Source organism: Cucurbita moschata, unplaced genomic scaffold (assembly GCF_002738365.1).
Source record: "Cucurbita moschata cultivar Rifu unplaced genomic scaffold, Cmos_1.0 Cmo_Scf00021, whole genome shotgun sequence".
Classification (NCBI taxonomy): Eukaryota; Viridiplantae; Streptophyta; class Magnoliopsida; order Cucurbitales; family Cucurbitaceae; genus Cucurbita; species Cucurbita moschata.
Genome location: NW_019268537.1, coordinates 2,892,559 through 2,915,991, shown reverse-complemented (window position 1 = coordinate 2,915,991; position 23,433 = coordinate 2,892,559). Strand labels below are relative to the sequence as shown.

Below are 23,433 nucleotides of genomic sequence, written 5' to 3'. Positions count from 1 at the left end.
TTTTTTTTTTTTTTTTTTTAACCGTACTATAAATTGAGTTCATTTTTGGTTAAATAATATCACAATGAGTTTTGTTATATGGAGTGAAAATACAAAAAGCTAGCAAGCCAGAGACAGATGGAGGATTGATGGAGATGGGGATTTAGAAAGAGCTTCACAGCAATGCATTTACGTGTAGGATTTGGAGCCTTATTTGGAATGTGGTTTAAAACTGAATAGAGTGTCGAAACTCAACAGAAGCAAACTGGGTGGGCGGAGATGTTAGTAAAAGCAGGAAAGACAAAGGAGTCCATCAGCTGAAGTGATAGTACATACGATGTCTGCTCTGTCCCCTTCTCTTCACTTCTATTCGTAAGGAAAGCAAGTTTACGTTCGATCCGGGAGCTGTCCAACTCTCCATTATTATTATTTCTGCGCCCGACTCGACTCGACTCCTGGTGTTCTGCCACGCCATTAATGCACTCCACGCCCCCTGCCGACCACAAAACCAAGCTGTTATTATGATATGAAATTATGAATTTGTCAGTTTCTGGTGAATTAGTTGAACCCAAATCAAACCCACTTTCCTTTTTCTCTCACTCAACACATGCAAATCCAAATATCTATATATATATATATATATATATATAACACCCACCACGTTTACTTCTTATGCACCTCTTGTTCTGTTTCAATCATCCACAAACAACAGCCAGCCCCGCCGCGCGGCGCGCACTCATTTCTTCATTAACATGGGAAGAAGGGTGAGCTTGCCGCCGCCTGTTTGCGATACAAACCTTCCGCACCTTCGTGAAGCCTCTTTCTCTTCCTACTTGAACCATGCAGAGAAGGAATTTGTGCGTAAGCTTGCTGAATCAACTCGAGATCGCTCTAATTCTGTTACTACTCAGGAAGAACAGGATGGAGATATTGAAGTTTTTGGGGCTGAGAAATATTTCAATGCGGGTGCATTTGATACTCAAAAGCCACTCAAATTCCCTCCCAAGAAGCCTCACAAAAGGATTCTTCACTCCAAGAAGCCAAGAACTAGTACTTCTAGTACTACTACTACTCGATCTGGAAGTCCAAGTGTTCGTTCTCAATCCAGTTGGAATAGCCAAAAGGCACTGTTGCAGAGTAGTACTGTAAACGCTGATTCCATGTCGTCTAAGGCCACAAAGAAGAGCAAATCCTCACAATTGGCGAAGGGGTTTCTCTATAGATGCTATTGCTGCGACAAGAACTTAACCAAATCCAAATCAAACCCCAAACGGAGACAAACAACCAATGCAGGTTCAAATTTCACGTTTGAAAGCTCTGTCCCAGTTGATCTGACGCCCAAAAACTCTGCCTCGGCCCTGAAAATGCAAATTCAAGTTGAAGAACAACAAGGGCAAAAGCCAATTGAGGTGTTTGAATCTTCTCTTCCCAATGTGGACTCTCTGAATGTGAACCACTTGGAGAAGAGGCTTTCGATGATGACATGGAACGACATCGTTCCAAAAGTGAAGGATTCTTCAAATTCTAATTCAAACAAGTGCAACCTAATCTACCACGACGATGCGGGAAGTGATGCAAGTTCGGATCTTTTCGAGATTGAGACGTTAACGGGGAACCCCAATTCGTTTCTCACAACACAACCCTCTGATTGCACGGATTGTGTAACACCCACCACTTGTTATGCACCAAGTGAGGCCAGCATCGAGTGGAGTGTCATCACCGCCAGCGCCACCGATTTCTCCGACGAACACCGCCTCTCCACCACAAGTCACGACGTGAAAGCGAGTCTGAGGCGGCGTTCGAATCATCTGATGGGTTGCAAGAATGAGAAGGCGGTGAGAGTGGCCGGAGATAAGTACGGTTCTCCGGAGGAAATCCAACGAAGATGGGAATCCTTTGGACGACTTACGAGGTTCGAAGCTCAGAGGCTTGCTGCAAATTCTGTTCCTCGTCAGTATTCACCCAAAATCTCCAATATTTTGTATTTTTAATTATTATTATTTTTTTTTTTCCAAAAACAATTAAGCTTTGGATCGATGTCAGAAGCAGGACATTATCTAGTTTGATTCCTCCAATGTTGATTTATTTCATCATCGGATAATAAGAAAGAATTGTTTTTACTGTTTTAATATGAATCTTTGTACATAATGAAGCGTGTTTAAAGGAATCCATTCAACAAAAATAGCATAATTTGATTGGATAATCTCGCTTTATATTTTTTAAATAGAATAAATAATTTCTCACAAGATTAAGCTTTTTAAATTTTATCATATACTTTTATTTCAACAAACTAAAATTTATGAATTTATTAAATAAATAAATAAAGTTCTATTAAACAATTTATGTAATAATTAAATTTTAAAAAATGAATTTTTAATAAACTTAGGGTTCTGACCAAATGTGACCCAAAATGTCATTTAATGCTCTACCTGAGGCCTAAAATGCCATTTTTAATTATTAAGGTTTGGTTTCTTATAGGTTCTTGAATGAATTTGTTTTTTCCCATCTTATCATCCTGTGAATAATTAATTAATGTCGGGTCCTTTAAATGTTCCGTCTACGTTATATTATATTTCGAGATGTAACTTGTAACGGTTTAAGCCTACCGCTAGCAGATATTATCCGATTTGACCCATTACGTATTGCCGTGTAACAACCCAAGCTCACCGATATTGTCTGCTTGGCCCCGTTGGATATCGTCATTGGCTTGTTATGTATTGCTCCTCACGGTTTTAAAATGTGTCCGCTAGGGAGAAACTTCCACACTCATAAAAAATGCTTCATTCTCCGATCTCACAATCCACACCGGGGTGGCCCAACATTCTTGCTGGCACATCGGGCATATAGGGAGAGGTTTCCAATTTTTACGCCCATATAAGGAATGCTTCATTCTCCCGCCCGATGTCTGACTCTTTGCTAGTAAAAGATTTTTTTACACTCGTGTAAGAAATGATTCGTTCCACTCCCCCGTCCAATCTTACATTACCCCTTTTCTCTTTAAATTTTGCTTTCAATTTTCTTTCCCAGTCCTTAAAACTTTCTTAATTTATTGATCAATAAAAAATATCTCCTTTGATGTATTTTACTTTTTAAAAAATTATTTAACTATTCGGTTTTTTTTTTTTTTTTATGATAAATGCTATAAAATGCATAATAAATATATATTTATGATTGAGTGAAGTATTTTGTTTCAGTCTATGATGAACACGATCATCCAATTCATTTCAATCATTAATCTGTTTTTCAATGCTACTTTTATTCTAATCTGTCAGCCTTATTTTCTATGGGTTTGGTTCCTTTTTTTATAAGCTGAGGAAGACCGATCATATGGGTCCAAACACTCCCTTGGGAATGATGAACAGTTCTTATTCCCTGATGCCTTTGTTTATGAACAAACAACAATATCTAATACTCATAGCATGTGAACTAGAATACATGAGCCTGCAATATCTTAATTTTCCCCCAACTGCTAAAGTTCAGAATATGAAACTGCCCCTCAACTACAAAATATGTTTGGGCTAGATTTGCTTCTTTACAAGAACAGAGCAATCTATGATTCTACTTTAGCAGATGAAAGATATACTTCAGAATGGCATGGCATTGTATAAGGGTCAAGTACCGGTTACCCAAATCAAAAGAAGAAGAAAAAATCACAACAGGATTCACTATGAAACTTCGAGGAAATAGTAGTAACTAAAGTGTAAAGACACAAGAATATGCGTATGATACAAATTTAGTAGTGTAGTGGCTGGCTAACAGAGAGAGAAGTAAATAATTAACATATTCTAGCTATGGAACAACTAATCTTCCTTAAGTCGAGCTTCGAAACCGCCCCCTGCTCTCTTCTCTAATGAGTAAGGCCTATAGGTGCCAAATATTCTATCCCACGTAACAAAAAATGGCTGTGAGAAGTTGTACTTACTGCCATATAGCTGGTGATGGACATCATGATATGCAGAATTGTTTCTGAAGAACACATGGAAGAGGTTTCCGGGAAGCCATAATCCACAGTGGTCATCCACTGTTTTGATGGTGGCAAAGGAAAAGAAAAAGATGGCAACTCGAGGCGACATCCCAGAAACGAGAAATGATAAAGCTCCACCGATTGTGTCAAGGAGAAGACCCTCCAACGGATGATTGTATAAAGCTCCAAATGCATAAGGTACAACCAGCCGATGATGCTGGGAATGGACGTGCTTGTATAGGAACTTGTTTTGGTGCATGTATCTATGAATAAAGTATTGCCAAGTGTCCAACACGAGCATCGCAACAATAAACTGAACTACGATTGTTAGCCAAGATTTTGGGCCTGTAGCAACCTCCCCTTCATTTTCAGTCACCTACATGATAAGTTAAGAACAAAAGCAATCATCAGCAACGGGCAATGCTCAAAGTAAATGAAAAGTGCAACAAAACGAGACGCCCAAACATTAGCCACATAATGACTCGCTACTTTTAGTTCATAAAGTATACATTCATTATATTAGATGCAGATTGGCAAACGAATGAACAGGTAATTGTGTAGCATACAAAGAGAAATGATTACATCCAGCAGATCAGAAATAATTGCATGATCTATGGACTACTAATGCTTAACTGATATAATATTGCAATTTTGGCACCATTCAAGTAAGTTCTTCAACCCCTTCAACTTCAGGCATGGGTAGGTTTCTGCCTCAAAACCAATTTCTGTTTCTTAATTATATTGGCTAATGGCTACAGGATAGTTTCAGCCAGTACTCAGAACAGTAAGAAAACCAATTGATGTGAAAGAAATCATACACTGAAGCAGACCGTAGAGCAAGTCAATTTGATGGTGTTCTGATAGGTTATATCAGAGAGAAACATGTATTTAAGAAATGTGAGCCAGAATGCTACACTTAAAAAACGAATATTCAAGAACTGCAGACCCAATAAAACAATGCTCTAAATATGGAGGGATAGAATTGGAGCACAGCAAACGGTATCTTTTCTAAAATGATATCTATCTACACAGGAAAATTTTAAAGTTAGTTCATCTACTTTCAGTGGGCTTCCTTCCTTTGCCTTAACCACCTAAAGTCCGAGACGTAAGGGGGAAAAGATCAAAACTTATGCACCATCAACCACTTGTCGGAAGTAGTAAATTCGGTGACATCCATACACGAGACAGCCCAAGGATTGAGTTCGGTTCGAGATGTCATGCCACAGAAAAATTACAAAAAGTTTCCTAAATAGTTTCTCCTTTTTTGGAGGGGAGATGATAATTCTGAAGTAAAGTAGTCCAAGAATCATGGACGATTTTTCAGAACTGATTCAGAACTGACTGGACGATTTTTCAGACGATAATACATCGATGAATCTTGGTCTGCCAGACTAGGAAGAGTATGCAAATGATGTCGGTAATATAGCTCGTAAAATGGAGCAAGAACTAATCAAGTCACAGACCAGTAGTGAATTTCGCAGTGCTAATCACTTGTTTATTACTTCTCAAAATAATAAGAACAAGAATAATCCAGTCTTAATGCATCGATATCTAGTGTCTACAAATCCATATGAACTACAAGCAAGTGGGGGACCGGGGGGACGTAACAAGATATAGCACAGCTAGAAGGTGAAGACTTTCGTATCGAGTGGTTGTTCAACTTTCCATATGACCCAGTGCCACCTCTCTCAACTAATAATGCCCTATAAATTTGTCCTGGCTCTATACCGGGCTAATTTCAAAGTTACAATTATGATCAAACTCACATTCACATTGAAATTAAATGAACTTGAATTGACATTATGCAGTGCATACCTTAAACAAGAGGATCGCAACGATTGCCTGAATAGTCTGTTGAAAGAAAACGCCTCTAAGCACAGTGCTTTTGGACACTAAGTTCTTCTCCTGCTCATCTTTCTTGGAGTGCAAACGGTAGTTGTCAAATGAGCCAAGAAGAACATAAATCCCAGAATATAGCCAATAAACCAAAATTGGTACAAAAGTGCCCAAAATTTGATCAGACATTACAATACCCATCTTGGAAAAGTACCTAAAACCGATCAAATACTAAACCCAAAAAGCAGCCAGAATTGCATTAGGAACCAAAGCTCCCGAACAATTCTCCTGCAGGTTGAGAAAGTGCAGGAAGGGAATCCCAAATCCAATTCCTATAAAGGGAAAGGAGAATAAGGGACAACCTTCCCACACTGGCCTCTCTACAAGAAGGAAAGTATATGAAACAACACCCAAATCAACGAAGGAAGGGGAAAATGAAAAGGATTCGCGCTAGGGTTTGCAGAAAAAACAAAGAAAAACCTGTGAAAGAAGTAGTACACGAATCATGGAAGAGAGAAGGTGGAGATCAAGAAGAATCAAACTACGTCGTTTTTTTCCCCTTATAATTATTCCCTTTCCAACGATGAAAATGTCGTCGTGAGACGTGGTGGAGAAAAGTTTCGATTGGGAGGCAATCCACGTGGCAATCAGTGAAAGGCTCAAAACGAGGTCCATCACGATGTAGGGCTGTGATTGAATGCTTCGTAAGTTGATATATTACACGAAAATAACTACCTCGATTTATCCGTTATAAGAAAATAACTATGAATTCTAATATTTTATACCATTAAATATAGGAAAGACAATTAAATTAAAAAAAAAAAAAAAGAGTTTAATAATATCCCTAAACCAAACTGGCTGACGGTTCACTCGTTTCGGCTTTCATAAACCGACAGTTCAGACCGGGGTTTTACCGGTTTGGTTTGAAGCGTGGATTCGAAGCAAACGTGGTGTGTATGCCGAGGTATGCGTTGAATCTACGCACCAAAGTTGGGGTCTCCTATATAAACCCGCCGCGGCCTCGCGAAACTTCCACAGATACTGTGAAGTTTCCAGCTTCCGATCAAATTTTGAATGTGGGGGAATTTTGGGTTTTGATTAAAATGGCGGAAGATTTCTCTTCAGAGCGTGCTCTATTCGGGGGCGCTATAGTTAGCACATTCCCTATTAGGTTCCAGGTTTGTCTTGTTCAATTGTGATTTTGTCTCCTTCCCTTTCGGTGTATCACTGTTTTTCTTTATTTGATTGATGAAGTTTATGTGTTTAACTCGTGATTGTTGCAACTCTAGGATGTGAGCAACATCCGACAAGTCCCCGATCATCAGGTTGGTAGGCATTTGATTTCATTTTAAAAGCCAGAGTTCGCAAAATTTACTGGAGTTTTTTTTTTCTCATTTTTTTGAATATGTTTGTGGTGGGTTCAAAGGAAGTGTTCGTGGATCCATCTCGGGACGAAAGCTTGATATTTGAGCTTCTAGATTTTAAGCACGACGTTGAAGACAATGGAAGTGCTGTTTGGTTCCTTCAAGACCTTGCTACTGAGCAGGATGCAGAAGGAAGCGTGGTAATTTTACTTTTAGTTTATTATGTTTTCCATTTCTCTTGCTTATTTCTTGCTTTGTCTGTTGTCAGTTTAACATTCAAGTAGTAACTATTAAGCAACAATGTGAGACGGGTTCGCTTGTTTTGGCTATTAAGTATTTAGTTAGAGAATGTGTGTGTTATTTAATGGGGGCGATCGGAGATGTTTGCTGCAGTTAATTATCTAGTAATGTAAGACGGTTTGATGGGAATATCGGTTTCACTCAACACAAAGAAGCTGCTATCTTTCTTGTTGTAGGAAATGGTCCTTGTTCTATCTTTTAAGTTTAATTTCAAGAGATGGGTGCCATATTATATGCAATCTGATGTTATGGGTTAACTCAGAAGCAGAGTCATGTTTTATTAGTAGATTTGCCTTCTGCCCCGCTGGAAAATTTCTTTGACGCTCTTGTGAATTCAATTAGTTTCAATCTATAAATACATATCTAATGATACTCTGAGCTTGGGCTCTTGATGTTATGTAATTTCATGGAATCATATCGTCTGTTTTTACTTATCTTGCAATATTTCTTCAGGTGATTGAGCAATCGGGAGTGATCGAGGTACCTGGACTGTGTTATGCAAATATACCTTCTGTAGTTACAACTGCCGTAGGCCAAATGGTATGTGTTGCTGCTGTGTGTGGTGGTATATCAGTTACATGACTGGTTAAATATTTCTGCTTCAAAACACATTCTTCATGTCATTCGTTATTTTCTCATTTTTGATATCGTTCATCACGTCATTAGCTACTTCCAAGTTAGTTTCTTCTGTTTGCATATAAGTTGTGTGGATCACTATATTTTTAATTGTTGAACTGAGACACGTATCTCATGAACAAAATGAAAGACAGATGTAGAGGAAAGAAGAAAATAGCAGTTAATCTATAGTGTGGTTTGTCATTTTGTCTTTACATCCAACTTTGAAAGATCAACTAAGCTTCAGAATAAGGGATTTCTTAAGGAAATAAATAGACTCCCAAAAGAAACTCCCTCTTTGTAATCTGTCAGTCTCCTTTCACTTTAGCTCGCTTGTGGAAAGTAATGCACTTTGAATCACATGCCTCTCTGAACATTCTAACAAAAAGATCACATGGCAACGATACTACGGTTTCACTTGGCCGACCCTAATCTCTATAGAAAACTGTCTTTTTCCTTGCCATACTCATGGTGATGCCAGCATTACTAACCATTCTCGTTTTTCTATTCTATCTTGCGTATTTATTTTGGTTTAAATTTGTTGGGTTAGATGTACCTGTTATATATCTTGGGTTTGTCAAATATTTTTGGTGTTATTTCGTTTGTGATGGTCATCGGATATCAGTTGAATATTGTCAGTCCACATTTCCCCTTTCTTCCCTTTCTTTTCAATAGGTCTTGTTTCTGTCCATGTAGGCAATTTCAAAGGGTCGGCAAGGAAGAGAAGCTCAAAATATTGTCAGGGTAACCTTTCTTATCTTCTTTATCCTAGTCCTATGGTGGTTGCCAATGGTTTATAGGATTTATCTGTTTATTACTTTATGCAGGTTTATTTGGCGAATCTACGTCTTAAAGCTGTGGGAACAGATGTTCTAATCTGTGCATATGAACCCATTCTCATAAAGTGAGTAATTACTCTCAAATAAAGGGAAAATGAACAAATGGTAGAATTCTAAGTGAATTACACTGTTTGTTAAGTTGGGAAAAGAAATTCCTGCCTTCTGAGGGTGATGGCTTTCTCCCATATGACTAGTCTACTTAGATGCATAATACGAACTATTAACATCGCCTCTCCACATTCCATTGACGTACTTATTTAAGGTCTCACATTCCCCTCACTACGAAAGATAACCTCCTGATACAGAAAACTTGACTTGGCCCTCGTGTTTTTATATCATGTGTATGTGAAGCGTATGGGAACTTAGACTTATCCCATCGCACTACCCTTAGCCCACACTTTCACTTTGTCCTCAAAATGAAGAGATGGAAGCTGCCATGTCATGCTTCTTTCTGTAGTTCTTCAATAACTTTATCGACTAATGGTTGCTTGCCCAAAATTGCTGTTGGGCTTAGTTTAGCTCCATAGAGGCACTTAACTGAGTTCGTAATGGGAAGGGATGAGAGTTAGAACCTTTGGCCAACCTCAACTGTGAAACATAAAATCTTGAGTGAACAGTAGTTGTACCAGGGACCTCCTTATGATAGGCAAGCTTACCAACTGTCTGACATATAAGATAGGGACCATGCTATTGTAGGGGACAGGTTATCATTCCCCTTCTTGCCACTGGCCTGTCTGCGAGAAAGATGAACGAATATACAAGTTCATCAGTCTTTTGAAATTGCTAGCTCTCTTCATACGGTCTACATGCATGCCTAATCTATACTGTTTACATCACTCTTGATGTACACTCGCCTGATACATTACCATCTGTCACATGCTTATAATCATAGCTCAAATTCCTTTGCTTTACATCATAGGATAATGCATGCAACTCTTTCTTCTTTAACAATGTTGATTGGTTTCCTTTACAACCAAGGTATCAGCCAGATTTAACTGTTAGGGCCCAGTACAAGAAAACATAATTCTGAGTAATAAAGAAAATGCGTATTGAGATGCATCCCGAAAGGACGGTCTACTGTATCAATCATTTTGCAGGGTGATAGGGGCCCAAGCTGAGCCATTCATTTTAGTTGGCGAACTTGGCTTAGTTACCTCTCCATCTCTGGCCCCGTTTAAAGCAAAGCCCATTCTCTTACTTCTTCACAAATCACAACTCAAATATAAAAAAAAAGTTTGCAGATAGCATATCTTTCTTGTACCAATCACTTGCAACTCTAACTTCAATTAATTGTGGCTGCAGTCCTTTGAGCGAAAGTGCTAGCTCAGTTGGCTCTGGTTTGACCACTCCTGCATCACAATCTGGGTGCATGCCAATGCCTGAGGTATTCAAACTTGCATTATCCAGCTTTAAAGTATGTGACTGGAGCGTTTTCGGTGCAAACGGTTGAAAGACGAGATAAGTCTTGGCCTTCATTATTCTCATTTCATTTGGATGTTAAAAAGTAGCCAAGTAAGGTGAGTGATTATAAGTAATGTTCCTGCTGCTCTCTTCAGTTTGAAATTGTTTGTAGAGTTTTTAGGGGTGTCATTGTCGTTGGGTTTTGATTTTTACTGTATGGGAAGTAGTTGAAGAAGTTGAAGATATGTGAATGGTAGAGAAGTGAGTAGGCAAGCCCGTGCAGGATGCGGCAACCCCCTTTAAGGTGGACATAATAGAAGAAGCATTAGCTGTGTACATAAGGACCCCATATTTTGCACCAGTCAATCACGTGGCAAACAAAAGGTTTGAATATTACACACCACGACTGACTGACTGGCCATATTATGTGTTTTCACACATGCAGCGGTGACCTCTTCTGGGGGAAAATTAAATTATTGGTGGGCGTTTTACATCAAATTATTGTCTAATCTTCTAATAATTGCGAAAGAAACAGCTACCCCCCTTGAAATTACCTTTTCCTGGTAAATTTTCAAATTTTTTAGATAAGAATCTTGACTTTTGATGACTCGTTTTTATAAACTTTAAATGTTTATATCATTAAATACAATGCTACTTTTCTTTTTTCTTTTTCTTTTTTTTTTTTTCTTTTTGTAATTGTAATGGGCAACGGAAAGAAACGATCGAGCTTTAATTAAGCAAAGATTAGGAAGGAAGGGAAGGTTTAAAAAGGCATAATTGTAATTATTACAGCACTTATCACCACCTCCAATGGGTCTAGAGAGAGAGATTATTATTTATTATTATTATTATTTTCATATTTTCATATTTTCATATATATAATAACAATAATAAAAGGCATTGTGAGTTGATAGATGAAAAAAGCGGGAAGAAGAGTGGTGGTCCTGGACGACATTCCATTTAAAGCGGAAGTTGGGAGATGGGGCCAATGCCCAATGCCGGATGGGCGATGAGTGGAATTATTAGCGTAGCCATGTGGGTTGCCCCCTCCCTCCACACTCCGCCCCACGGCTCGACACTCCTCTCCCTCCCATCCCATTTTTGCTCTACCACTACCTATCTTCAAATGCTTTCATATTAATTTTATCTCATTTTTATTTTTATATTAACTTTATATCTTATTTTGTACAAACAAATAAGTTTTTATACAACTTTAGTTACTTCAATTTATAATCATAAAATTATTATTTAAAATGATATAATTAGATAAAAAATAATATAACTGGTGGGGTCCAAGACATATGGGTATAGTAAAGGAATTATATTATTCCAAAGTTTTAAATAATTTCCAGCCCACAAATAGTTGACAATAATTAATGAAATTTGTTACATAGTGGAAGTCAATTCCACAAAGCTTTGAAGATAGATATGGATTCATGGTGCTCCTTCCGACACATCTTTCTTTCTATTTTCTTCTTCACCTCCGCATAATATAATACATGTAATAGTAGACGATTTAATATTAACCATTCACAAATTAGATATATTATAGTATACACTTCCTCGTAACAGAGACCATAAATATGGTCAATAGATATCAATTTTTTTCCATTCACTTATTAGGTATGGAATTGGAAATAAAAAATTTATAAAAAAAAAAAAAAAGTGTGGAAAAATTTCTGTGAATTTTCCAAATTACAGAAGAAGCCATCCCCGGCGAAGGTTCGTCGGCTGCAAATATTGAATTTTATTTTTCTTACTTTTTCTTTAATGTTATGATATTATATATATATTAATTGTTCTTTTGTTTATAAAATAGTAAAATAATGATGTTGATATGATAAAGAAAAAGAAAAATAAAATAAAAAAAAGAAGGTGTGAAAGTGTTTAGGTTTGTGGTCCTTATTGGCCTGCCAGCCTGTCATTCATACTATTTACAAAAGCAATAATCATATGCTAAATATTCTCCTAATCATAGTAACGAATTTCTAAACTGATACATAATCATCATTCATGTTAAATTAGTCCTACAAAACCATAAATTATAAAATTAAATTTGGAGTTTTTATATATAAATAGCATAAAAATAAATAAATAAAAGAACCGGTTGAGATAATTGATTTGACTAAAAACAGTACGAAAATGATATATTTATGGCCTCTTTAACCACCAACATTCCCACAAAAATTTAAACTTTTTCATTGATTCCCTTTTCTTTTCTATATTTCAGAGGGGATGCATAATGCATGTAGTAAGGTAAGCCATCGTGTTCACATCCACAACATTGCACGTGATATCTTACCCATCAAACTTGTTCTTTTCGGTTCAACAATTTCGTAATGGACGTTCACATCTCTCAGATTGCCTCGACCTTTCTATGTAGAAAATTTTAGTTTTAGATATGAGAACACATTAAACTATTTATGTGGTGAGACCCTGACAACCAAGGTGACCAATTATAAAGATTATGGATATTAATTTCGAAACTCAAATGGGAAAAATGAAATAACGTGTAGCAGAAGGCAGGTGTGTTGTAAAAGTAAATATATGAGGGGAGGGGAGGGGAGGGAGGTAGGTGGGTTTTTTTTCACAGACAGCATGATTGTGAGGAGTCATTTTTAGGGTGGTATCCAGAGGCAACGTGATTATGTCGTTGCCTATAAGTGACAATGCATGAGACAAAGGTTTTGGTGTTATTGGCCCTACCAACTACACTCCCAAGTATTATCATATCTTCTGACCCTAAATCTCTGTACTTCCCACCCATTTTCCTTAACCGGAAACAACCCTTTAATCTTATGATTAGTTTTTAATTAATCGGACTCCAAACGAATCACTCATCATTTGGGTCATTTGGGTTGGGTTGGGCACAATCTATTATCACATCACTCCAGCTCGTTTATGTGTCTCCATTTTACGTTACATTTGAGAATATTGTGCACATGGTCTTTATCTTGAGTGTTCTATGTTGGATCCCAATATTAATTATTTCCAGAGTAAAACTTAGTTTGAACTTGAAATAATGAAGTAACGGTTTAAAACAAAAATTGACGTAAGAATCGTGAATCTCACATCTTTTTAAGCGTCGTGCATATTGCAATTTTTAAAAGAATGTAATTTCGGGTGAATATTGATAGCGTTGGAATAAAATTAAAAACAAAAAGGTGATGATGAAACTGAATTCAAAGCTAGTGAGGCATTTGTCCTGACACCCACATATCCCCATATCTAAAGCTGCAAAAACAATATGCAGTGTAAAAATACGTGTAGAGAAAAAGAAAAAGAGGCAAAAGAGAAGAAGCGTTCTGCCCAACAAACAACTCTGCTGAGATATAGTGATGTAATTAATCATAATTAAGGTTCATTAAATCTGTGGTGGTTAATATTATTATACACAAAAACTGTGGACACTGAAAAAGGAGACGGCCAAATTGGATGGTGGAGAGGTGGAAAAAAGGGCCACTTTGGGTATGGCTCAAAAGTAATAAAGACATGAAATTTATTAGAAAAGAGAGGTATAGGATTATCCTGTCCCATCCCCTTTTGATTCTACTGCATCCACACTTTGTTAGATTCCCCAAACAATGGTATCATATCATGATTAAGATGATGAAGAGTAGTAAGCTTTGATCAGGAGAAGGGGAAGGGGGGGAATTTCAAGAAAGCTGAAGCCCTGGAGTGGCAAAGTGAAAAGGAGAAAAGGGTATGGAATGCAAATTACATGAATGATGATAGGAATGATATGGGAGCCACATGCATGATGTTTACATATATTACCACTCACTCACTCACTCACTCTATTATTATTATTTTTGACTTGGCTCTTGGGGACCCACCACACTATATCTTTAAACACACATATACCTAATCCCTCTAATCCTTTACTACAATCACACAACACTAGAAAAGTCTACATATGTTCGGACAAAACCCTAATTTCAGAAATCCCACTCATTATTTTTGTTGCTTAAAGCTTGCTTGCCCACTTCTCTCCTTATCTTCTCTCTCTATTTGTTGTTGTTGTTGTTGTGTATGTGTGTGGATCAAAAGGAGGAAGCTTTGAGAGACACGGCTGCCAGCTCCTATCACTAGTAGGCCACTATGTGATACGATCCAAGGGTCACCCGGAACAAAAGGGTTTATGTTATTTGGGTTTCAGGGGGGGGGAAGAAAAAAAGACAAGACAAGAGTCTACGCATATGATCATGGATGGTGAAAATGGGATCCGGAGACCTAATTTTCCATTACAATTGTTGGAGAAAAAAGAGGAAGAACACCCATGTTCCACCTCCGCAAACAACGGAACAACAACAACCACCACGACGGTGAATCCGAATCTTCAATCTTCTTCACCTAAGAAGCCACCTCCCAAAAGGGCTACCACCAAAGATCGTCACACGAAAGTCGATGGTCGTGGTCGGAGGATTCGGATGCCGGCCCTTTGTGCTGCTAGGGTTTTTCAGCTTACTAGAGAGCTTGGTCATAAGTCCGACGGTGAAACTATAGAGTGGCTGTTGCAACAGGCGGAGCCGGCTGTCATCGCCGCCACGGGTACAGGTACAATTCCGGCTAATTTCACCTCGCTTAATATTTCTCTCCGTAGTTCCGGCTCCACCGTTCTTGCTCCTTCTCACCTCCGGACGAGCTATTTCAGTCCGACACAATTCGCCGTCAGAACAAGATCTGATCTTTGGGATAGGAGTAATAATAATAATAATCATAATCATAATAATAATAATAATACTCTGGTGGATGATTCCTCTACATTTTTTAATTTCAATTCTCCTAATTACATCAACGCATTCAAGCACGATCAGGGTGGGATTGATGTAACCGACGCTGGAAAGAAACGGCGGCCGGAGAATTCGGAATCGTCATCGGAGAATCCGGTGGGGAATTATTTGGTTCAATCGAGTACCGGGTCGATTCCGGCGAGTCACAGCACTCCGGTGCCGGCAACATTTTGGATGGTGACGAATCCGAGCAATCAAGCGAGTGATCCGATGTGGACATTTCCGTCGGTGAGTAACAGCAGCATGTTTAGAGGGGGAAGCGGCGGCGGTGGCGGTGGTGGCGGCGGGGGGTTTCATTTCATGAATCTTCCACCACCAATGGCTCTTTTGCCAACTGGGCAACAAGTGGGGTCAGGGATCGGGGGTGGTAGCGGTTGTCCGGCGACCGACACCCATTTGGGGATGTTGGCGGCTCTGAGTGCTTATAGGACGATACCGGGTGTGTCAATTTCAGAATCTCCGACAAGAGGAGCGGCAGCTGTTCATCGAGGTGGAAATGAGGCTCATGATTCCACTTCTAATCGTGATCAATCATAGACCCACAACACATCTCACACAACGTGTATGCTCGCTGCTTTCAATCCTAATATATACTTTCTTTTCTCTCTACTTCTATTCATTCATTTTCTCACTAAATGTACATATCATATTGATGTCTATTTTTATATTTCTTAATTTCTTTTAATAGAGGGAAAGAAGTGGATTATTTTTTGTTTTGAATTTGGGAGCTTTGATAATCCTTGATGTTTTGATCGAGTTGGATGAACTATGTTAAGGTCGACGTATTTGTATTTGATTATGTGTATTTGGCGTCATGGTCACGGCATATTGTTTATTATTATATTTGGTTGAGCATTGAGTAGGTACATATTTGGGTCATTTGTCCGAAGTTGTAGCATGGTAGAGGTTATTATAAATTGAATGAATGGTGAGATGAGAGTGGGCAAGAATATTGAATGATGGTCATTGGACCATAGTACTGTCACAGACAATTTATGCATTTATGCACCAACAAAACCATATGACCACTGACAAATTGAATACCGCCCGAGTGAAAACGGCAATTTTTTTTTTTTTTTTTTTAAATAACTCAAATTCAGCCTAATATTATATGGTCCATTCATTACATAAAATAATCAATTTAGCATATGATCCTGATACAATTATGTTAAGAATGAGAAATAGAAATAGAATTGGAATTATGATCTTCATTCAGATTTACCACGTTATACCTAAAAATAGAAAAAAAAAATATATAACTAACTAAATCTTGTAAATAAATAAAATATACGGTTAATCAAATCTATAGTAACAACTCCCTAAATATCTCACATATATTCTAACTAATTATTACTCCAAAATATCGTCTTAATAAATTATTTATGAACTTTAGGACGAACAACAGTTGCATAATGTTTTATGATGATGCTATATATTCAACTCTCAATTTCAGAAAGGTAAAAGCAAATGCTCAGTCTTCCTTGAATGAAAATAAAAGTTAAATTAATAGAAATGTCGAACTTAAACTCTGCCACTAAAATATCTCTGAACTTTTAAACGTTTTAATAATATATTTAAACTTAAAAAAAAAAATCAAAATACTCTTCAATTTTGAGAGTGTATAAAAAATATTATTGAGTTTTCAAAACTTTCATTAATACACATCATTTAAAAAAAAAAATACTTTAAGCCATTTAAAAAGTTCAAAAGTATTTTTAGTTAGTACCACGTTTCAAAAATACTCATAAATTTTGAAAAGTAATATTAAAAAAATTAGAGATATTATATGAGACTTCGATAATTTTCTTTATTATATTTATAATAAGAAAATTTTTTAATGTTTTTTTATAAACTTAGAGAGTGTTAAAACTACTTTAAAATTTCATGAATATTTTTTAAATACAGTTCTATACTAGTGGAAGGGTATTAATAATTTTTTTTTAAATGATTAAGAGGTAAAAAGATATTTATTTTTTTTTTAGATTTTTTTGAAATTTTAAGGGTAAACTTTGGATTATTTTTTTTAGTTAATTTAGCTAAATATAAAAAATGCAAATAGGAGAGGGTAAAGAGCACGTGATTTACACGGTCAAAGGGCCGAAGCAGACTCATATTGGGCTTTTTCTGCAAAGCCCATAAGCAAATAGGCTACGGGTTGGGCTCGGGCTCAGCCTCACCACAGTCTTCTGGCAAGGGCTTTTAAAACCTCGTATTAATACACCACAAAACTTCCCCCCACTTCGGCGCTTCTCGTGTTTAGGGCTTTTGATCGAGATCGCGGTCGGGGCTGAAGCCGCTGCAGGGAAGAAATCATGGTGCACGTCTCCTTCTATAGGAACTGTGAGTATACTCATCTCAGCAACTTCCTGAAACTGCATATCTATCCTCGCTTTCTTCATATATATGCTTCCTTTTAATGCCTTTAGTTTTTGGATCTTCTATTTCTCTTGTGATTTTCATCTGGTTTTCTTTTGCACATGTTAGGCTACTGGGTTAGTCCTATGTTAGATGGAACCAGTGGGGAACGTCTGTTTCGGTTTACATGATCGTGATATTAGAAACCATGGGGCCTCAGATTTCTAGAATTAATTTTATTGTGCTCGAGAATCTTCCCTGTTCTTTCAAAATTTTATTCACTTCATTTTATGATGGTCAATATATGGCATAGTAGGTGGTGTTACATTAATTTTTCCAAAAATGTTGCTTTACATAATGTCTGTTTCTTGGTTCTGTTGCTGAGAACCATGATTACTGAATAGTGGCCTCTTTCATTATATAGATGGGAAGACTTTTAAGAAACCTCGACGCCCTTATGAGAAGGAGCGTTTGGATGCAGAACTTAAACTTGTAGGTGAATATGGGCTTCGTTGTAAAAGGGAGCTGTGGAGGGTTCAATATGCATTGAGCCGAATCCGTAATAATGCCAGGATGCTTTTAACTCTTGACGAAAAGAATCCCCGTAGGATTTTTGAGGGAGAGGCCCTGCTTAGGAGGATGAACAGATACGGTCTTTTGGATGAGAGTCAAAACAAGCTCGATTATGTCTTGGCTCTTACTGTCGAGAATTTCCTAGAGCGTCGTCTTCAAACTCTCGTGTTCAAGTCTGGAATGGCCAAGTCTATCCACCATGCCAGAGTGCTCATCAGACAGAAGCATATAAGGTAGAGTGTCTTCTTTCTGCATTGTAGCACTTGTACTTCTTACTCATCAATGTATATCAACATCATCTGTTTGTAGTTATTTTATATAACATACGCTTAAGTTACATAGTTGGTTTCATATATGCCCCTCCGGCTTCAAAAGCTTACTTTTTTACCAATTAGTTGGTTTCAATAAAATTCTGGTTTGGCAATTGCGCTTCAGCTATAGACGTTTAGGGTTTAAGAGGAAAAAGGCAACTGATTTTTCTTGTATTCGCCCTTTCTTATTATTATTAACCAGCGGAATATGTGATCTTCCGAAATCAGTGGTCAAAATGTAAGGCGGGTCTTGGAAAATGATCAGATATCACGAATTAGCTACTCATGTTATGTATCACCAGGAGGGCAACTGTTAACTAATTCTTGTATTTGTTTATTTCACGGATGAATTTAAGTTTTTTCCCCCTAGACAATTGAGAAGTTCGATTGTTAATTGAATCATTTATTACAGGGCATAACTGAAACCAACCCTAATATTTATGGGGTATTTTAGGCACTTCAGCATTCTTTTTTTCTTTAGCTGTCTTTAATAGTTTTTGAACCATCTATGAGATTCTTTACGCTGGATAGACAATTGTTGTGCGATGAATATAGACTCTGAAACATTGATTGCCCATGTTTTCATCTATTACATTTGGTTCATGTGCATTTTTAGGGTTGGGAGGCAGGTAGTTAACATCCCTTCTTTCATGGTAAGAGTCGATTCCCAGAAGCACATAGACTTCTCTCTCACTAGTCCGTTTGGAGGTGGACGCCCCGGAAGGGTGAAGAGAAAGAACCAGAAGGCAGCTGCCAAGAAGGCCGCAGGTGGTGATGGAGATGAAGAAGATGAAGATTGAGTTTCTGACTTAAAACTCATCATCTGAGACAGTAAAGATTTGCCAATGGTCTCAGGTATCTGAGATTAACCTTTGTGTCCTATTTCCTCCTCCAGCTAAACCTATCTTAATATTTTTCACTTAAATCTTATTTGTTTTTTGGTGGTGGGACTAGTTTTCAATTTTGGACAAGCTTCTCTTCGGACTTGGTTGACATAGTTTTCTTGCCATGATTGGACTTTTTTACTCAAAATTCCTCCGCATCTTGAATGTATTGAGTTGATTTGGTCTAATCTAGCAGCTCAGCTTGTTGTATCTAGAAATGTGATCCGTTTCAAGATTTCAATGAATTTTAATTCCTAGGCTCGCGAGCTCTTGAAATTAAAATCTACTTCCAACAGATGAAGATAGCTAAGGATTAAAACTTTAAAGCATTATATTGTTATTTGTCATAACGTAAACATCGATGGATTATTTAAATCCTTTGTCAAGGACAGTATCTCAATATTAAGATTGTCTTATTCTTGTGTTACAACTAGCTATCATATTTACACTTATCGCAAGTTTTCATGGGATACTGAAACAAATAAGCATTTGGATTATTGAGAATTAGTAACCTAATCAAAGGTATATATATATATATTCTCGTACCCAGGGTCTTTCAAGAGTGCAATATGTGTTAGAAGTCAGCTCTATTGATTGAAAATGGCTGAGCCTAAGAGAGTTGAGGGTTGGAATAAGAATCTACCATGGAAAGGCTCAATTATGAAATTTTCTTTAGGGCGAAGTATCTATAATATTATTGAATTGGAACACTAATTATATATATATATATATATATAGAATTATTAGTGTGGAAAATGTTTAAAATTTTTATCTGATAAAGTAATTGAGCATGTTTTCAAAATGCAGAATTTTTTAGATTATATGGCTTATATTATACCACATAAGAATAAATGTGTGGAGTTAAAAGAGTTTACGTGTTAGTAACAGCAAACTCAAGATGATGAGGAGGAGGAGGAGGAGGGGTAAAAACGTAAATGCACTCGTCCCGACAGGGTGGGTGATGAGGAGGAGGAGGAGGAGGGGTAAAAACGTAAATGCACTCGTCCCGACAGGGTGGGTGATGAGGAGGAGGAGGAGGAGGGGTAAAAACGTAAATGCACTCGTCCCGACAGGGTGGGCAAAGGGCAGATATGAAAATATGTGATGAGGATTGGACAATGAACGTTAACAAAATGACACAACATTATTAGGGCCCAATATAACAGCTTGGGCCCAACTCCCACATCCCTATCTCCATTACTTCCTTCCTTCTTTGCCACAATTTTCCTATTTTCAATATATATATAAATTATTTCTAACCATTTTTTATTTTTTATTTTTTATCCTCCTAATAATTTACTCTTTTATTTATAAGTTTTTCGTATAGTGCGCATTTTATTTGCACGTATTAAATCTAAATCCTACTAACCTACTATTTTAGTGGGGAATAGTCCAACTTTCGAAATATACTACAATGAGGTGTCGAACTTTCCTATGTTCTTGGGGAAGATCAACATGTTATCTCTAGAGTAATTTGTATCCGTGGACTCACGATCCTTCCACTCAACACCTTTGAACCACTAAAGTCGACTTTCGCCTCTGCTCGATTGGTGGGTCTTGCAGTCAAGCTCCCTTCTACTTTGTACTCGAGGGCCATTCTCTGTCTAGTCCGAATAAACTTTCCAGAGGCCTTCGCTCTAAAGACTAACCAATTGAATTATTTATTACGTTGTTTCATCCCATTTCATACTAATTTGCATTATGAGAAGTTAGGTAGGACTGAAATTTAGAATGAAAGCAGAGGAAACTCAATATAAACAGTAGAGCGCTTCTTCGTATTTTACTGTTCGTATCTGTATGTACTTTTTATTCTATCTTTAAATTTAATCTTAAGCCTTAACAGTTCTTGGTATTTCTCATCCATGCCGGATACCGTAAGTCCCAAAGCTTCTGTTTTTATGTTCGCCGGACGGCGTTCAGTCCAGTTGAGACAGGTATTTGAATGGCAAGCATATGCCCTCACAAATCGCAATCTTTCTAAAAGAAAAGAAAAGAAAAGAAAAGAAAGAGATTGGGTAGCGTTGGAGAGTCGATTTGATTCTAAAATGATTAAAACCAGAGCGAGACACCCATCAGAGACAGATCTCAGAACAGAGATGACGAGTTCCAAGAGCTGAATACTCTGTTTTTTTGCTTAGTTTTTGAATTCTTACAACATTGAATTTAGTTGTACCATATAATTTTGGTCTACACAAAAAGCTGGGAGTGAAACAAGGTGTAGTAATTGGCAGCCTCGTCTTCCAACTCCCACAACGCATCACACAACGCCACTCCATCCATTCCTTCACCCACCACAAACTCACTGTTTGGAATCCCAAGCTCATCATCCGAAGCTTCCAGAAGGTGTCTCATCACTCTCTCTCTTTCACCGCCCTCTTCCTCGTTCACAGACGAAGAAGAAGAACAACAACAAGAAGCATAATCTTTTACTGATCCACACTCTGCGCTTGCCGCCGCCTCCTCCATCTCCGCCTTCTGGGTGTTGTTCTGTTTCGAAATTGGATGCCATTTTGTGGAACATGGAGAAGAAGAAGAAGAAGAAGAAGAAGAAGAAGATATTTCTTGCTGGAGTGAGCTGATGATCGACGACAAATCCTCAACAGCTTCCTCTTCCTCTTCCTCCAAAAGGGATAGGATTTGGTCGTATGATTTCTGCCGTTTTAGCTCTTCCCCCTCGCTCATCTCCTCCATCTGGGCCTCATCCCTTTGTCGTTTGGATGCCATTTTTTCTTCACAGAAAACCCAAAACAACAGAGAGGATATGAACAAGATGAGGAGAGAGAGTGGAGGATGAGGAAGGTTAAATAGAGGAAGAAACAGAGCTCGAGGTCAGATATTTTATTACACTTCAAATTCAATGTGGCCTACCGAAGAAAGATGCCGAATTAATTAATATATGTTATTGCGCGCCTCGTGAGTTGTTGCACTTGGACTCACTGAACTACAAAAATTAATTCAAAATTGCGCATATGGATATAGATAAACCCCGAGATAGCTATCAAGACAACGACAACCGATCTTCAACGAAAAACAGAGTCCTCTGTTCTGAGCTCTACTGTATTTCTCTGTTTTTTTTTTCTGTTCATCACCCACAAATTAATTGAATTGAACCCACAATTTGGAGTTTAGGGTAAATAACAAATCTTAAAAAAATGGAGGTCCATGGATCCAATGGATCCACTTACAATCAACATTTGACTAAACCAAAAACAGGACAACCAAATTTTTTTTATTATATATTGTGTCGGTTTGTTAAAGAGACAGAGACAAAGACAGACAGAAAATGTTAATTAATCGTCACACGAAACTTCCTAGAGTTCATTAATTCATTATGATTATGATTAATTAATTTAGAGTTTGGATTAATGAAGGAGGGAAGATTAATAATAATAAAATGAAGATGGAAGAGAAATGATGAACAGAGTTGGTGGTAAATTACGGCATTGTTGGGATTTGTCAGATTGTGCTTTTAATACATTTTATAATTTCAACGTAGCACTATGTGTTAAATCATGTGACTTTATGCTAAAATGTCACATGATTCAAAATATAATAATAATAATAATAATTTCAAAACAATATTACAAATGGGTGTGACATGAAATTGTGAGAGAATTTGGTTGCTACTTTCCATAATGGTGGAGCTGTGTATCTCAACCACTCAATTTATTCAACCGATTTTGTTTATTTCATAATTCTTTTAATTAATATTGATGAAATTTCGCAAGAAATTAATATACTCGAGAAATGCTAAAAGTAAGTCAAGTCTGCCTTCATCTTCAAGTTCCTTTGCAACTTACTAATTATTTATTTATTTTTAACTTTAAAAAAATAGAAATTAAGAATACTTTTTTAATAAATTATATTCTTGGAATAAATAATCTCGGTTGAAGCTTGGAATTGATTCTATGCTCATCTTTTTGTTTTCTTTTTTTCCTTGACCAATTTTGGATGCGTTGTTTTGGGTAATTATATTTTATGAAATACTATGGTCTCTCCTAATTTTGATTTTTATTCCCTTAGGCAAATTGAGTGGTTATGAATAAGTTTAATTAATCATAGTGATTTATTAATTAATACTCAAACCGATCGTATCTTATCTTAAGAGATCTTGAAAGGCCAAAAGTGGTAGTGTTACTTATGTGCAAGGGCAGTATACACTGGGAACTAATAGCATATGAAAAAAAAATTATTAAATTAAATAATGTTTGGATTTGTT

General features: G+C 37.2%; 6 protein-coding genes across 6 annotated transcripts; 4 read left to right on the top strand and 2 right to left on the bottom strand.

The window, feature by feature from the left end:
* The first annotated feature begins 649 nt into the window (after window positions 1-649).
* LOC111458631 (protein PHYTOCHROME KINASE SUBSTRATE 1-like) lies at window positions 650-2,110 on the top strand. The gene has a single exon (XM_023101394.1). The coding sequence runs from the start codon at window positions 732-734 to the stop codon at window positions 1,968-1,970; it is 1,239 nt and encodes a 412-aa protein (XP_022957162.1). The 5' UTR covers window positions 650-731; the 3' UTR covers window positions 1,971-2,110.
* A 1,449-nt stretch (window positions 2,111-3,559) lies between these two features.
* On the bottom strand, window positions 3,560-6,335 carry LOC111458865 (sphinganine C4-monooxygenase 2-like). The gene is made up of 2 exons (XM_023101711.1): window positions 5,759-6,335; window positions 3,560-4,319 (listed from the first exon to the last, which is right to left on the bottom strand). The coding sequence occupies exons 1-2, from the start codon at window positions 5,978-5,980 to the stop codon at window positions 3,780-3,782; spliced, it is 762 nt and encodes a 253-aa protein (XP_022957479.1). The 5' UTR covers window positions 5,981-6,335; the 3' UTR covers window positions 3,560-3,779.
* Window positions 6,336-6,788: 453 nt separating this feature from the next.
* On the top strand, window positions 6,789-10,900 carry LOC111458863 (probable ran guanine nucleotide release factor). The gene is made up of 7 exons (XM_023101709.1): window positions 6,789-6,957; window positions 7,069-7,104; window positions 7,206-7,343; window positions 7,897-7,983; window positions 8,755-8,802; window positions 8,886-8,962; window positions 10,200-10,900. The coding sequence occupies exons 1-7, from the start codon at window positions 6,883-6,885 to the stop codon at window positions 10,345-10,347; spliced, it is 609 nt and encodes a 202-aa protein (XP_022957477.1). The 5' UTR covers window positions 6,789-6,882; the 3' UTR covers window positions 10,348-10,900.
* A 3,172-nt stretch (window positions 10,901-14,072) lies between these two features.
* LOC111458919 (transcription factor TCP15-like) lies at window positions 14,073-15,741 on the top strand. Its single transcript, XM_023101787.1, has one exon. The coding sequence runs from the start codon at window positions 14,498-14,500 to the stop codon at window positions 15,626-15,628; it is 1,131 nt and encodes a 376-aa protein (XP_022957555.1). The 5' UTR covers window positions 14,073-14,497; the 3' UTR covers window positions 15,629-15,741.
* A 1,565-nt stretch (window positions 15,742-17,306) lies between these two features.
* Window positions 17,307-19,486, top strand: LOC111458802 (40S ribosomal protein S9-2-like). Its single transcript, XM_023101622.1, has 3 exons — window positions 17,307-17,431; window positions 17,871-18,252; window positions 18,947-19,486. The coding sequence occupies exons 1-3, from the start codon at window positions 17,404-17,406 to the stop codon at window positions 19,128-19,130; spliced, it is 594 nt and encodes a 197-aa protein (XP_022957390.1). The 5' UTR covers window positions 17,307-17,403; the 3' UTR covers window positions 19,131-19,486.
* A 1,915-nt stretch (window positions 19,487-21,401) lies between these two features.
* On the bottom strand, window positions 21,402-21,938 carry LOC111458717. Its single transcript, XM_023101511.1, has one exon. It carries the CDS (start codon window positions 21,936-21,938, stop codon window positions 21,402-21,404), a length of 537 nt encoding a protein of 178 aa, XP_022957279.1.
* Between the last annotated feature and the right edge of the window lie 1,495 nt (window positions 21,939-23,433).